The 17,194-nt window shown below is 40.6% G+C and overlaps 1 protein-coding gene across 4 annotated transcripts in view; it reads left to right on the top strand.

The window, feature by feature from the left end:
- Nucleotides 1-5,851: 5,851 nt before the first annotated feature.
- ypel1 (yippee-like 1) overlaps nucleotides 5,852-17,194 on the top strand; it is a 28,165-nt gene continuing 16,822 nt past the window's right edge. The window contains exons 1-4 of one of the 4 annotated variants that reach the window (XM_037098355.1): nucleotides 5,852-6,611; nucleotides 6,916-6,994; nucleotides 13,940-14,089; nucleotides 15,308-15,592. In XM_037098355.1, the coding sequence (XP_036954250.1) occupies nucleotides 15,476-15,592 (117 nt within the window). In that variant the 5' untranslated portion in view covers nucleotides 5,852-6,611; nucleotides 6,916-6,994; nucleotides 13,940-14,089; nucleotides 15,308-15,475. Of the gene's footprint in view, nucleotides 6,612-6,915; nucleotides 6,995-9,488; nucleotides 9,949-13,939; nucleotides 14,090-15,307; nucleotides 15,593-17,194 lie in introns of those variants that run through there. The other 3 variants (XM_037098354.1, XM_037098357.1, XM_037098356.1) reach the window with 3 other exon arrangements.

Here is a 17,194-nt window from a genome sequence, read left to right as displayed (position 1 = left end):
TAGTATTCTTTACAACACTAAAGAATCTCAAAGTAGATTAAAGACAAAATCTACCTGAATGGATTCCTCAAGAATCTCTCTCCGCTGGCACTTAAATTAAGAAATTAGAGATTTCAGTCTAAGATAAGAAAATTTCTGAACTATCGAGCTACTTTGGCTGGTTTTATTCATTCGTTCCAGTGACGACAACGATGCATGTAGTCTGTGACTAAAGTATTGGGCGAGCTGTAAACTCATGAATTTTGTGTTTCAGTCAGAAGATGAACAAAGCTAAACTCAACTCTACATTAGCACACATGTCAACATTTCTGTGAGGGCGGGACTGCTCTGGTCGAATTACATCGCAGTGGACAGAGCCAAAGAACCACAGTTTAACTTTGTGTTTGTCTTTTCTTCGGCTAGTAAATGTTCGACTGACAACGAGCGTAAAAAAAAAAAAAGTCGGGGCTAAGAGAGGAGGACGCTAATGCTCTGCTGAAATGCACTCAAGCCATAATCAGTCAGTCAGTCTGTTGCACCTCTGAATGCACCCAACAGTGATGTCCCAGTGTGTGGAGACACCCTGGAGTACACTTCTACGTCAGAGCAGCCACATTAGAAGTTAAACCACTGGAGATCTTCAAAAACAAGACTTTCAGATGTTAAATATAGCTTGAAGGCTTCAGATTAATCCTTAATCATCTAAGTAAGCTAGCTAACCTGCTAACGTAAGATGACAAATGTTTGTTCATGATTTATATAAAAAAAAACAATTGGTGTATCTTCTTATTTTCTGGGTCTGTAAATTCCATACATTCCTAGGAAGTTTCCTGGAAAGAACTATGTTATTTGGTACTTACTGCTGGTGGATTTATGTGCAATGTTCAAAGGTGCAACAATAAACTATTAATTCCACCATTGTTTAATTATTTTTATGATTGATCATTTGGTCTAAAACAAGCAAAAAAAAAGGTTCCCAGATCCTCTCAGGTAGCCTTTTTTCATCTCACTAACTGTCCAAGACAGAGATGATGAGTTAATGTTACCTTAAATATACGATTTCGTCGGGTATGAACATTGTACGAAACATTTTGGACATTGTAAGTACACTATTCAAAAAGATATTCTAATGCAGAAATGATATCTATAAATGATGCTGTCCCTCAACACATTTAACCCAATTTAAGAGTCCAAAATGTTGTTTCTGTGTTAATTATTATTACTGCAAAATCACACAGTTCAAAACAGGAAACTTTCAGGGAAATATTAGGAGATAATGGCCTGGAAAAGACGAGCATTACCAGGAAAAAAATCAGACATTTGCTCATGGACAACAACAACAACAAAAAAAAAGAGATTCGGAATTCCCTTTGCACGCATTCAGAAAACTGGTTTTGTTGGTTTATTGACATTTGAAAACAAAGGTTTATGACCAAAACTCCAATGCAGAAATGACGGTTTCTGCACACAATTTCACCCGAACAGACGTTTAAAGTGAGGTAAAGACTCGTCTGTCCCAGTACTCCTCACAGCCGCTGTACACACCCGTCTGTCACGCGACTATTAAATGCACTTGCTTCTCCAGTAGTTGGGATGGGACTTGTAATCTGAGGTGCCTGCTGGGACTTGACTTACCTGTAGATAGTCTTTTTTTTGGGGGGGGGATAGTTGGAACCTTAAGGGCACTGGAAACCTTACTGGGATTAGTTGTATAAAAAAAGAAGCTTCTGCTGAGTTCTTTGTGCAACCTGTCTGTTCGTGCCTTTTTTGATAGTCTTGATATCCAAGATTTGATGTGCAGCTTTTGTTCAGTCGGGAATCCGTTGTATTCGCAGTATACGCTCTTAAAAATGAACACAATCAAGTCTGGGGGTGGGGAGGGATCACGGGTGGGTATCCTTATCTTTCAGTTATGTAAATTTTAAAGAGATTTGTTGCCACAGCTGTGTGATTTGTGACTGTATTGAAAAGATTAAAAGCAAACATTTATATTTTTTTGCATTACCCTTTTTCCTTGAGCCTATTTTTTTTTCTCTTTTTGATGTTTTTGTGCAGATATTTTTATTGTAAAATGAATGTTATGTTTCTATCAGACACTAATCTTGTTTGAGTTGTCTCCAGTGGAACTACTTCACTCTGTATGTTTTGATCAGTATAAACCTTTAGTTGTGTAGTTAACATTTCTGAAAGAGAAAATAAATTTAAAAAATTAAAAAAAAAAAAAAAATAAGATCCTTGGTTGTATTTTAAAGGTTCCTGTTTGACCTGCCATAGCAAATGTTTGAATCGATTGGTCAGTTTTATTTTGCTGTCGTGTGAAGGATTTGACTTGAACGAAGCATTTCCTTGCTATTATTAAAGACTGACTGCCACTTTGAAAAAAAAGTTTTTTTTAATGTTTGTTTTTTTCTTTTTTTTGCAACTCTGCCATGGCATTTAAATAGACGTTCATTAAAAAACACTGTACCTTCATTAACATCTCTGTGAAGTCTCTTTGTAAGCCAGGGTTCAAGAAAAAACACGACATAAGATTTCTGAAGCATTAGAGACGACTTCTTGCAATGCTGTCGGCATCTGTCATTACATACAGAACTGCAAAATAAGAGTTTCTTGGAGCAGCACAGTATACGATTAAATGTGTTTAATGAGAAGAATGAATATTCTTAATAAAAATGTTGTATTACTCAAACATTTTGTAGTGGAACTGTCATTGCTTGCGACTTTTCACTTTGCAGTTTATATTCCACACTGACAAGAATGATTACATTGATGCCACTTCTCAGGTCTGTATGCCAAATATGAAGCGATAGCCTGTTAGCTTAGCAGAAAGACTGGAAGCAGAGCCAGACGGCTAACACGTTAATACCAACTCCTACTACCTCTTACACATAGTCCATCATCTAATGTAGCAACTTCATGTTTACTGTTTTTTTTAGCAGTTAGTAGATTAGGAAATGTGAACAGTGTGTCTGTTTATTTTCCGATGTTCTAAAGCTGAAGTCGACATTAAAAAAAATAATTAAAAAAATAATAAAAAGCAGATGCACATGTCGATATGGGAAAAGGGACAGGAGCCCTAATGTTCAACACATTGAATAATGTCACTCATACTGCATTGTAGCCACTTTATGCAGATGTCCTTTAGGGGGCGCTGTCGTTCTGCCCAACAACACATACTGCAGTTTTTGTCCAGTGAGCGGCCTGATTCATAAATATGTATCATTCACTTTTGCAGCCTACAAACAAACACGATCAGATGTCTTTATGATTCCTTGGATTTAAAAAAAAGTTGAACAATATGTGGACTATAAAGCGCAGTCATTATAAACATCTACTTTATAAAGTGTAAGTGTAAATCCACGTTTCCGACAAATTCAAGCATAATTGTTTTAAATTTAAGTAAAGTTGTTTGAAAATGTTTTATAAAATATGGAACTGAAGGAAAAACCCACATTGTTAGAGCATGATGTAATGTGTATACATGGTGTGTGTGTATATATATATATATATATATATATATATATATATATATATATATATATATATATATATATATATATATATATATATATATATATATATATATATATATATATATATATATATATATATATATATATATATATATATATCTATAGATATATACACATACACACACACATACACACACACTACCGTTCAAAAGTTTGGGGTCACCCAAACAATTTTGTGTTTTCCATGAAAAGTCACACTTATTCACCACCATACGTTGTGAAATGAATAGAAAATAGAGTCAAGACATTGACAAGGTTAGAAATAATGATTTGTATTTGAAATCAGATTTTACATCAAACTTTGCTTTCGTCAAAGAATCCTCCATTTGCAGCAATTACAGCATTGCAGACCTTTGGCATTCTAGCTGTTAATTTGTTGAGGTAATCTGGAGAAATTGCACCCCACGCTTCCAGAAGCAGCTCCCACAAGTTGGATTGGTTGGATGGGCACTTCTTGCGTACCATACGGTCAAGCTGCTCCCACAACAGCTCAATGGGGTTCAGATCTGGTGACTGCGCTGGCCACTCCATCACCGATAGAATACGAGCTTCCTGCTTCTGCTCTAAATAGTTCTTGCACAATTTGGAGGTGTGTTTAGGGTCATTGTCCTGTTGTAGGATGAAATTGGCTCCAATCAAGCGCTGTCCACTGGGTATGGCATGGCGTTGCAAAATGGAGTGATAGCCTTCCTTATTCAGAATCCCTTTTACCCTGTACAAATCTCCCACCTTACCAGCACCAAAGCAACCCCAGACCATCACATTACCTCCACCATGCTTAACAGATGGCGTCAGGCATTCTTCCAGCATCTTTTCATTTGTTCTGCGTCTCACAAACATTCTTCTTTGTGATCCAAACACCTCAAACTTAGATTTGTCCGTCCACAACACTTTTTTCCAGTCTTCCTCTGTCCAATGTCTGTGTTCTTTTGCCCATCTTAATCTTTTTCTTTTATTGGCCAGTCTCAGATATGGCTTTTTCTTTGCCACTCTGCCCTGAAGCCCAGAATCCCGCAGCCGCCTCTTCACTGTAGATGTTGACACTGGTGTTTTGCGGGTACTATTTAATGAAGATGCCAGTTGGGGACCTGTGAGGCGTCTGTTTCTCAAACTAGAGACTCTTATGAACTTATCTTCTTGCACAGTTGTGCAACGCGGCCTCCCACTTCTTTTTCTACTCTGGTTAGAGCCTGTTTGTGCTGTCCTCTGAAGGGAGTAGTACACACCGTTGTAGGAAATCTTCAATTTCTTAGCAATTTCTCGCATGGAATAGCCTTCTTTTCGAAGAACAAGAATAGACTGTCGAGTTTCAGATGAAAGTTCTCTTTTTCTGGCCATTTTGAGCGTTTAATTGACTCCACAAATGTAATGCTCCAGAAACTCAATCTGCTCAAAGGAAGATCAGTTTTGTAGCTTCTCTAACGAGCTAAACTGTTTTCAGATGTGTGAACATGATTGCACAAGGGTTTTCTAATCATCAATTAGCCTTCTGAGCCAATGAGCAAACACATTTCACCATTAGAACACTGGAGTGATAGTGGCTGGAACTAGGCCTCTATACACCTTTGTAGATATTGCACCAAAAACCAGACATTTGCAGCTAGAATAGGCATTTACCACATTATCTTCATTGAAAAGTACAGTGCTTTTCCTTCAAAAATAAGGACATTTCAATGTGACCCCAAACTTTTGAACGGTAGTGTGTATATATATATATATATATATATATATATATATATATATATATATATATATATATATATATAAACTACATAAAACTCCAGTATAAACATCAATCAACTGTATTGATATTGAAGGGGGTTTGTTTACTCGCGTTTCATGACCACGTGCTCGCTATGCGGCCGCGCATGCGCACAGTGAGGCGTCTCTTCTTTTGGCACGCGTCTATGTCGGCGGCGCGCACCGCCAAAAACAACCCTGAGCCACGCGAGCGCGCCGTCCGGTGTCTGACCTCGTGTTATTGGCTGTGGGGCTCTAGCCCCGCCCTCTGTCGCGACTGATTGGTCGTGCGGAGATTCCTCTTCTCGCTGATTGGACGCTATTTGTAGAACCGGCGGTGTAGCTAGGCTGCTGCTGCCTTAAAGTGCCTCCTCAAAAATCAGATTAAAGACTTTTTTTTTCATAGATGAAGACGTGTACTTTCAGTTTTGTTGGTCAGAAATAGCAGCTGACCATATTCAGCAGACTTTTTTAACTTTTCGTAAGATGTTAAAGCTCCATGACAAGTACAAGATGAATAGTGAAAACAAAAACCTAAAAAAAAAAAAAAAAAAAAAAACTAGATGATCAACTTATAAACAGTGTTGATTGCGTCCATGATGTCTGCCCTTACCCCCAAGGAAAATAAATAATCCTCGTTAACCACGTTTTGACAAAATGTATGTGGATTTTCCAAACCTACTATAAGCCTAAAATACACAACTGTTCTTACTTTCCACCCTTGAACAATTGAGAAATGACCCACAAAAACGTGATAACATCTAAAACATCTCAATGAAAACCGAGCCAGTTGTGGACGAAAGCTTCAGAAACAAGTTGCGGCTCGTGGTGGGATTTTATTCTTTTTCAAACTTCCAGGCTATGTTCTCATTTTTATTTTCAAGTTTCACGTTTTTTAACATATTTAGATGAATGTTGTCTGACCAATGTTTGTTTCTGCATATTCCAATGAGCGCAGAGTTATTATTCCTGCGACTTGTTTCTATTTAAAAACAAGCCTCTTGTATCGATGAAGTTGTTCCACGTTGATTTTCTTTGCGCTCCTTTCCCAATTCACTTATTTCCAGCAGCTCCTGAAGGCAGCACGGGTAGATGGAAATTAAACACCGCTTCTTCTTCTTTCTTTCTTTTTTTTTTTTTTTTAAATCTCCACTTTTTGTTTATGTTTCAGACCTAAATCGGCTCTCGGTTGTCATACAAACGAGACTCCAAACGCATCCAAACAGTTCTGTGACAGATCCGGGTCGTGTGCATTATTCAAAAGGCGCTGCGCATCACAGCTAATTAGGATTTCAGTATAAATAAGGCCGCAGACGGGACGGCTCGTCCTGTCCTGCCGCTGATGTCGGAGAGCTAAAGGTATATAGAGGTTAAAACACCCTTTCAAAAAGCTGCGAGCCGCTCCAGCATGCACACACTCTGACCCGCCTCACGGATGGGACTCCACTCGACCCGGACCTCCGGAGACATCCCGCAGATTTCACGGGTTATCACGCAGACAGCCTGAAGAATCCCAGCCGAGGAGATTTGATGTTGTTTGTTTTTTTATGGAGACTTTTTAATGGCCCGACCTAGACAAGCTGCTGCTGCTGCTGCTGCTGTTATCTCCATGGGACGGTGAAGGTGTCTTGATGTTTCTTTTTCTCTCCCTGCCATCATCCAGACTCCAGCTCCAGCGGAGAGGCAGCCTCGTCACCGGGTTGTTTTGGTTTCCGATGGGGGGAAGGCGAGGTGTTTTTGGGGTGAGTGGAGATCCAGTGACCTGCTGGAGGACACGCGTTGTTGTGTTTGTGTCCATCAGTCACCAGGAGAGAGGCTGTAAAAGTGTGCGTCTTCGTAGCGTAGTTTGCGACACTTGATGGTGTTTTATGTGTGTTTCCCTGTTGCACCGAGGGGATTTATAGTTTTTTTTCTATTTTTATACCCCGCTTTGATTCATCACAGGATGACAGGCTCCTGTGCGGAGCGCTGACGGATGCGTCCAGTGCCACTGAACGATGCGCGAAAAACACTTACATATTCCACTAACTACCCCATAATATATGCACTGTAGCTTAAAGTGTTGCATTTATGTGCTGTAATTCCCAACCCCTGTTCTACATAGAATGACGGGATTTATGTAATTGCAGGCCTGCTGACATTAATTATAAGGTAATAAGGATGTCTCCTTTCTGCGATAAGACGCGTTTCTGCAATCTGATCTTCGAGTTACATTCAGGGGTATTAAAAGAAAAGGATTTAAAAAAAAAAAAAAAAAAAAAAAAGCTCCTGTCAGCTGATGATCCGCGCTATCTCCGCTCTGATCGTCGCCTGTGCGCCTCTCTGGCCGCAGATCTCGGTCAGCTTTTTTTTTTTTTTTTTTTTTTGGTTTCTGTTTTTTTGGGGGGGCTTATGGTGCCACGTGAACAGGAGACAAAAACACAGTGATAGGATGGATTTCATAACGCGCAGTCTGCACCTCTGATGGGGAAGGTACAGCGTTGTGTTGTGTTTACATGCATCGCGGACGGGTGTCCGTGCATTGCAACATAACTCGGCTCATGCGGTTGTTGTTGTTTTTTAAAAAACATATACGTATGAATGTAAAAACTAAAAAAAAGAGCAGTAAACATTAAAACCACACCATGAATTGTTGTTGACGCGCGTCCTCGACGTCAGGACAACAAGGGCAGCAGCGGTTGTTTTTGGATGGTAGGTGCAAGATTATTGTTTAATTCCGAGTTTAAAAAAAACCAAAACATATATATATTTCATGCCGTCACTCGAGGCGCTGTGTGTGTCAGATGTGGATGCGTTCAATGCCAGGGTGATGCAGTACTGACACATAAACAGTGCAGCAGCAGGAGGAGGAGGAGGAGGAGGAGGTGATGGTGGTGGTGAGCGATCAGGCTGCTGTTTTGTTTTTATTTTTAACAAAAAAATAAAATAAAATAAAATATAGACCAGATTTATCTCACATGTCACGTCATAAGAAGCAGGAGGAAGCTGTTGATCTGTTTTCTGAGGCTTGTCCTAAACATCCTATAATATTCTCACAGTGTTTCTACTGTTATGACTTATGTTGGTGTTTGCTTTCCATGTGTGTTTTGCCTCCCCATGTGGTGTCCGGGTGATAAAAGATTGGCTGCTTCGTTGTGTTTGGTATCCTTATGAAACATGCCAGGGTCCCTCTTTTCTTAATGGATTTAACCCGTACTGCCACTTGATCAGCCCACATTCTGACTCATCCGCAAGTCATTTAATATGCAGCTGGTCATTCGAGGGAGAATGTGTCAAAAAGAAGATACAAAGAAAATGTGACTCTGACTTTATTTTAAAGGGAGAGCTGCAGGTGGAAGACCCAGCGGGACAAACCGAAAGTGTTGATCTCCATGTCACAGACAGAAGACGCGTCGGATTCATATTCTCATCTTGTATTTATTTACACATCCGGGTACCTGAGCGCTCCCTCCTCTCAGCAGTGGCGCGTTCAGGCCGCATGGGAAATAATCTCTCCCGCAATAACAAAAAACAATAACTTTCAGAGCTTTGTTTTCCCGAAACTAAAATATATGATTAAAGTTGTCGCTTGCGATGAATAATTCTCGACCCTGTCACGCTTTGTATGGGAAGCATTCGAGTCATGGCCTGTGATGTTTAGTCTACAGCAGACTAAACATCACAGGCCACAAAATGTCGTCGTTGAAAAAGTTAGGCTCCAGTAGCCAAAATGAGCAACCTAATGTGAAATACGTAGAAAAATATGTAGAAAAAACTTTTATTTTTAGAAAGCATACAAAAGAAACACCATGCAGGTGTTTTAAGCCGAGCAAAAGACATGAATATCACCAAATTCTCAACCGAATAACCAAATAGATGATGAAGTTGGAGCTATTTCCAATAAGATTAACTTTAACGTAAGATTAGATGAACTTTATCCATGCTATGCTGGGCAACTTAAGTGCCACAGCAGCAAAAGAAAGTGCAAGAATAAATGCAAAGTATAGCTAAATAAAAAAGTAGAATGCCATACATTTGTGTCATGAGCACCAACTGTTTATAATGCAAAGTGCTGATAAAAGTAAAAGTCATCAAATAAACACTATATACGCCATATATACATAGAAAGCTAACTATAGAGTGTAATGAGTCCAAGATAATAAGAATAAGAATAAGAATAAGAATAAGAATAAGAATAAGAATTAGAGGTTAGGAAATTGCAATAATTAATTAAATAGAAAAATTGCTCTTGAAGGATTGAAAACAGGTGGGACGAGAGATGTGTAAGAGCATATAAGATCATGAATAAACTCCAAAAGAAATACAACATTTTATTTCCACCTAAATCCCACACGCAACCTGGTTTCCATCTTTCCCACGGGAGCCTGAAGGCAGCGCAGCCACCTATTGGCCGGCCGGCCTGTCATTCCCAGCTCCATCTCCCTCCCACGTGGTGACGTTTCCGTACCAAAGTAACCAGGCCAGTCCATTACGCACACAAAAGACACAACAAAAGCCCGTGTTGGGAAAAATGAGATCCGTCAGCACCCAAAGGACACAACAATAAGTTCCCATCTGGCAGCATCACCCATGGACCAGAGCCTGGGACGACGACAATCATTTATTTAACTAAAAAAAAGAAAGAAAAAACATCTCTCTCTTTCTCCAGCAAGCAGTTTTCCACCAAGCTGCGTTTTGCTCAGATCTGATCCAGGTGGTGAGTACCTTCATCAGCAAGGCAATGTTTACGTTAAATCAAAAAAAAAACAAACTGGCAGTGAAGCAGCAAACACACCGATCCGCTGTCGTGCCGGATTCACAGACTTTGCACGAGGCTCGGAAAAACAAACGATAAAAAAGATAGGAAAAAAAGCCAGCCAGCACAGCGACACTGTTGCACTTGAGCTGGCGTCGTGCTCTTTGTTTGGGGATAAAAACACATTTAGAAGATGAGATGGAGGGGAACAAGAGGAAGGAGAGAGGCTGCGAGTGACTGTCATGTCAAGATTAAGTCATCCAGAGTTGAGAAATTCCCGTTAAAACGAATGTTGTGTCGCAAACGTGTCTGTGTTCAGTGGAGTCTTTTGTCTGGACACTCTTCTTCCTGTTAGTGGTTACCAGAGACGCACAGTGTGCAGCCTCTTTGTTTTCACTTTGCTCAGTTTGACTATCAGCTGTTCCTGCTGGGTTACCTGTCGACTCGACTCAAGTCTCCCTTTGGTTTGTCACGTAGACTAGTTTTCCTTTCTTTGTTTGTCCGTTAAAACGACGTCGCCTGAACGCAGCTTCTGACCTGTTCCCAGGTGATGAAGGAGCTTAAAAACAAAGGAGACAAGAATCCCAGGGCCAGGGAATTTATTTTAAAGGACTCAATTTATTTTTTTTATAGATATGCAAAATATTTTCTGCTGTTATTGTGAAAGAAAAAATACAGGAAATGCTGAAGTGACTGAACACAAACAAGACCATGTGCTGTCAGATAGCCTGAAGTCAGCAACGTGGCTTCACAGGGGACCAAAAGAAACAAACAAACAGCTCCACAGACGCTTACTTGTCCATATTTGGCACTTGTGAAGAAAAAAGCAAGGTGTGTGCGTCATGTCATGCTGTCACAGTGAATGTGTATTGGAGGAGGAGGAGGAGGGGGCTAAATGCAACAACAACAACAAAAAAATACCCAGCATGCTATTGTTTGTCTGAGTGAGTGACATCCCTTCCTCTATAGGGATGCAGTATTTAAAGCTGATGTAATGACTGGTGGCGATCATGCTGAAGTGTGACACACTTAAAACGCTCCTGTGTGTGTGTGTGTGTGTGTGTGTGTGTGTGTGTGTGTGTGTGTGTGTGTGTGTGTGTGTGTGTGTGTTTACCTTTCCCCCGTGCACGTGCCGCCGAGGTTATACTGGGCTAATTCAGAAAGGGGATTTTGTCCTTTTCATGCAGGGATTATTCCTCAGGCACCTGTGCAGATTATACTGCATGTATGTAAATATGACTCGTCTGCAGCCACTTGGCCAGGCTGCCAGTTGCCTTCGCGCGCGTGTGTGTGTGTGTGTGTGTGTGTTTGCTTGCTTGCAGAGCAGCCATGCTTCACGTCACGGCTGCTTCCTGTTGAGTTGCGGAAGCCCCTTTGTTTTCTCGTCTGGCTGCTGGCTTCTGTCTCGGCGCTGCTCTTCCTGTTGCAGCACATTGAGCTCAACTGGAAACTTCTGGAGCCGCTGAAGCTCGTTGTCATTGTGTTTTCACTCTCAGGGACACAGCAGGTTATTGTAGTGTTTTGTTTTTTTTTTCTTTTCTTTTTGAACGAGGTGCCACCTTTGTTGCGCTTTGTCGTTGGTTAGATTGACCGTTGAGCCTGTGGGTTGTTGTTTTGTTTTTTTTTTAAGACAAAGATGGGACAGCAGGTAGTTTTTTTCCCTTGATTCGACGCTTAGCTTATGAATCAGAAGAAACTAAACCCCCCTCAGGCTTTTAGTAATGTCTGTCCTTTGTTATAAATACTAATACTCTTCCAAAGGAAGCAACAGGTTACAAATGATGGCCTTTTCTTGTTGAGCATAAACACTGTAGAAACAATACCCTGCATAAGGGAAACAAGTAGGTCTTTGTGTCAGGACCGTCACCAGTGTCTTTGTCTCTGGGGACAAATGATCCCAGGGTCTACAGAAAGTGTGTTTTCTCACATATTTGCACGGAGCATATACAGTGAGAAGTGAAGGCCACTGTGGTCGAACTGAGGAACAGCACCACCTACAGGCAGTCTTTAATCAACAACAAAAGACACAAGACGTCATGGTCCCGCCTCCACAGGTTGACTGACAGGCCAGGCATGAGAACAGTGCAGCCATTCACTTCCCTTCAGTGGTGGAAAAAAGTGCTCACTCCTTCACTGAAGTTGAAGCGCAGAAGTGATGAAGTACTCGAGGCAGACCACTTCTCATGTAGAGATGAGTTGTTACTTAATATTAACACCCACTGACTGAAGCAAGTGACAACACTAACGCCAGCCTGCTAATGCATGACTCCCAAAAGAGATGATGTCGTCGACATATCGGACCTGTAACTTGATAAACGCTGTTTAATGACGTTAGAAATCTAGAAAAGAGATTTTGAATAAACAACACAGCACGCCTCAAATGACAAAACATTAGGGCAGTAATATTTGACTAAATGAGCAGGCGAAAGTCAATTTAGTCGGCATAATCCGATAATTCCCTCTCATTCTAAACTGTATGAACGATAATAGATCTGGAACACATTTCTTCATGTGAGCACACATAAGTAAATAAAACAAATTATACCCACATTTCAAAAGCTTTTCACAGCTGAAATGTTCATTTTTGAAAGTAGCTGGCTTGTGATGCTCAAGGACATTAAATCTGGACACAGTGTTGGAGGTAGAGGCCCCGTTCATTCCTGTGAAAGCTGCTCGGTGGCATTCTGAAGCCCAAAATATCTCCACTTCCCTGGGTATGAAAAATACCTGGATCTTCAGTGTTGTGGGACCCACAGAGTGTGCGCACTAGAGGCTTTCGCCAACAGGTTGGCTAGCTTTCAATTTAGCGGAAGACTGAGTCGAATGGGGATGAAATACTTTTTCACCTAATTCAAATGGAGTAAATGGCTCAAATTGCGACAGTGAAACAAGTTATGTCGTGGGGATTCTGCCGCTCCAAAAATCCAGCCGCTCTCCACATCCAGTCTTCCACACTCTAGAGGGGCTACATTTTTTTGTGTTTTTTTTTTAAGAGAGAGCAACATTTCATCTATCAACCATTAATCTTTATTAAAAATAAAAAAATTCAAAAGTGTTTTACAGATGACGGACAAGCAACACAAACATCAAACCGTTTTAATTGTGAGAAATGCCCATTGCACATGAAAATGATAAGAATGGTGTTAATTTAACAAAGGGAATTAGATAAAAGACAATAACAAACACACTTTCAAAGATGGAGTAAAACATCATTCACATATACAATAGAAATGTAAGTACAACACTTGAATACTTACCATAGCTACCATCCATCGCTGCCTGCAGTACTGGTAAAATCTAATTCAGCTTAACTTCCACAGTGCCTTTTGAGCAAGACATTAGAACAAAGTGCCTCACATAGAAGTGAAAAAAAAAAATCAATAGTTACAGTAGCAAAAAAATATCAAGAGACCGATTCAGTGAAGAAACCACTGTGACCTCAAACCTCAGGGTCCATTTAAAGATGGCGATGGATCATCACCTCCGAACACAGACGGAGATGTTTACAGGAACAACACTTGTGTAAAATATTTCCTTTGACAGCTGAGCCTTTTAGTTCCCACTCACTGTAAACCACAGACACAAACACACAAACAAAACAGATAACAGTGATAAATTCAATAGACAAGATAAATAAGAGAGTCATAAAGAAGGTGGTGTGCAGCATGGAGACCACGGCAGCAGTGTACAAAGACGGAGAGAAATGTCATTGTCAAAATAGTAGTGGGTAAAATAAAGCAGAACTGCTCTCTTTGACAGGATGAATGTTTGCATTGGGTCCGTTTGGTTTTTTAAAGTGGAAGGCAGGTTGTATTTATTGTCTTTTGAGGAAATTGAGTTGAATAAGAACTTATTGAAAGTTGCCTGACTTTCAGTCAGCAGTAAATTCTAGTGACACCTGCAGAGATGTTTTTGTCCATCTGATTCCCTCTTTTTTTGTTTTGTTTCAAAGGTCACACATTCATTGTGTCTTGGCTGCATTGTCTCATCGGCTGTTCTAGTCCGTCCTGCGTGTGAACTGAACTGGCATGCGCTTTGTGTTCTGTAGCGATGGATCTCCTGCAGGCATGCTGAATTCATCTCAGAACATCATGAGAACATAGTGAGGCTTTTGTTCTGAGTGCTTCATAAAAGTTTATCTAAGTTCGTTGGTTGTTTGTTTTCTTGTTTTGCCTTAACTTTTTAGTTCGTTTTTAACGTTTAAAGTATAATCCCAGTTTATTCAACTTGGGACGGTTCTGTAGTTTTGGCTACTGTTCTTTATTGTCATGGTGTTTTTTTATACTCGCCACAGTAATGGCTGAGATCCAGGAACAAGTTTGCATCATAAAACGAAGTCCAACGGGTCAAGAAACACAAGCAGTCAAATGATCTGACGTACAGTAAACAAAGCCTGAGGTTAGCCACACTTATTTGTGAAGGAAAATAAAGGCAAACAGTAGAATTGACTATCTGATGTAAGCATCCGTCGAAGTTCACAGACTGACTTCCTGGTTCTCTGACAGCACCAACCTACTGTATTTACAGCAGTTGTGTGCACTAGTGTTGTACAGGTCTCTGATGTCGAAACAGTGGTGTTTCTTGCCTGACATGACTTCTGACTTTGTTTGTAGCGATGTCATCATATTGCCAGATTTTAGCAGTCATCATTGGAGTCATGATGAATAGATATGTTAGACAAGACTACACAAGTCAGGCCCAAACTGAACCAGAATCTTCCACACAATAGCTTACGTCCACCATGGCAAATTAAAAAGAACATTTAATTGCCGCAAAAAGGAATATGCAGTATTTCCTATATTTCCTCTTAAAACAATGTATTGCAGTAGCAGTTGTGTGTCTAATAATATGTAATGAAAGAGATACTGGACATTAAATATATACTGTATATATTGTCCTTTGTGAACAGTTAGACAATTTTCCTGACAGGCCAACAAACAAACAAACGTGCCAAACTTTTATCTCACAGCCACAGAACTGATCATCCTGCATCTAATGGTCCATTGGGACGGAACTAACGAGGACCTGTCCTGTCATAAACCATGAATAATGAAATCGTTCTTGAGCAAGTAAATTATATTACGTGGTTTCACATGAACGAGGCCCTGTTAGATGTGTCATAATATTAAGTTACGTCACCGTGAAGCCATGTTGGAAGTCAACAACACGCGATTGTAATCACATAATAGATTATTGTAATCAAATGATTGCTCGAGCAAATGAGCTGTGCTTATATTGGCAATGCAATCAAGATCATGAGGCTCTAAAAATAGAAGTATGGAACGTGTCTCTCACCACATCTCTTCTTATCCCCCGGCAGGTTTGATTTTCTCCTGTGGTGTCTGTGTGGAGCGTGCCACACACCCACTCCACAACAACGACGGCTTTTGCTTGCATCTTCCAGTGTTTCTTCTGTCAGCAAGTCCAGCAGAGCTGCAACTCTTCCAGTGCCAGCCCTGACACCACTGAGGAGCCCTGCCCCACTGACATGGTGAAGATGACCAAGTCAAAGACCTTCCAGGCTTACCTGCCATCTTGCCACCGCACCTACAGCTGCATCCACTGCCGGGCACACCTGGCCAACCACGACGAGCTCATCTCAAAGGTACAGAGAGTTCACTGGTCACCCAGTTCTCCCCGTCCTTCACTTAAGCCTCCCTGCAGCTTTTCACGTGACAGTCAATTGGCCTGTCTATATTTATATACATTAAAAAGGCTCCGGGGAGCTTTGCAGTCGTGCTACAAATCTCCCGTCAGCTATATTTGGTTTCGTCCTGAAGGTCAACACGAGAAAAACAATCCATAAATGTAATTGATAATGGAAATGCTCTCATAAACTGTAGAGCAGACCAATTTAATAATGATAGAAAACATCCTCTCATGGAGAAATCAGTTAATTTCAGTGTAACTGCTACAATCATTTGTGTTAGAGGTTTTCACACATTCAAGCCTCTCCCTCTTTTTAATTGTTGTCTCTGAGCTTCTGTAAAGCCCGCTAGTTCTCATTATATAAATTCTCAGTGTTGCAACAGTAATTAACCTCGATATGTGTCTCAAGTCGGGCTGTGCTGAGGAATGTGACCTGGAAAGTCCTTGAAATTCCCTTGAATTTGATGTGATCAAACTGTCTTCAAAGCCGACATTTTCTGCCTCTGTAGTCGTTAGACTGCTGTTAGCACGATTCCAACCGACTAGTTTATGAAAGTCAGTGTGGCGGCCATGTTTGCGCTCTGGTGTGGTCTCCACCACTTCCTAAAAATAATGTCTGGATCTTTAGCTGTCAGACTCCTCACTTTGTTCGCCAGCTAGTCAGTAACTTTGTGTTTTTGTCATTGGTGCTGTGTAGGTAGCATACCATGGGTGTATTAGAGCTTTAAAAACAACTAACTTCTGTGAAACCAAAACAATAACCCAAAGTGGCTGAAGGGCTAAATGGAGTTGCAAAGTTGGCTGATAGTTGTCTCTGGGTGTGTTTTTACGTTATGTGGTACTTTTGTTGGAACAGACTGAGAAGCGGACATTTAGCACTTGAGTTTGTCAAGTTGGCACAAAATTGAGTTTTATGATTTTGTCATTTATCCCATCTTTTATTAATAAACTCCGACACTGATAAATTCTCCGACTGGAAATCAAAGTGTCTGTCTTGGGTCTCTTTAATCGTCTTTTGGATGACATTGTGAGCCATGACGAGACAATTGTCCTTGTAATATTTGGAAATGAATAAATCCATGTACTCAGCTAAACTGAGTCCTCACTCAGATGGGACTCGGCAGTGATTGAGTGTTGTCCTCTGGTATTAGTCGTGTCAGATGGCACTTGGTTTTGACAGCAGTGTAATTTTATTTGATGCTCACCTGCAGTATTGCATCTCCAAAACGTGTGTACCCGTCTGCTCTTGCGCCTACTTTATTCCTCCTGATCAATTCTCAGAGGCTTAGATGACAGCCACTGCTGGCATTTTTACTGACGTCGTTTCTGTGGTGCACAAAAGAGCTGGTCAGTCTTTAAAGTGTCACTGCCGTGGCTATTTTTGTCGCTGTTGCTGTATTTGAGTTGCATTTAAAAAAAAACAAAAAAAAACGTAAAACTAAAAGCACTGCTGTGGCTCACTGAGATGTCAGAGGCTTAGTTTCACAATATGTTACAAAAAATCAAGACTCGGGGAAATGACCTGCGCTGAGAAGTTTATATTTGATCTCACTGTGTC

The sequence above is a fragment of the Acanthopagrus latus genome, chromosome 5, assembly GCF_904848185.1.
Source record: "Acanthopagrus latus isolate v.2019 chromosome 5, fAcaLat1.1, whole genome shotgun sequence".
In the NCBI taxonomy this organism is placed as follows: Eukaryota; Metazoa; Chordata; class Actinopteri; order Spariformes; family Sparidae; genus Acanthopagrus; species Acanthopagrus latus.
This window is presented reverse-complemented; position numbering and strand designations above follow the sequence as displayed.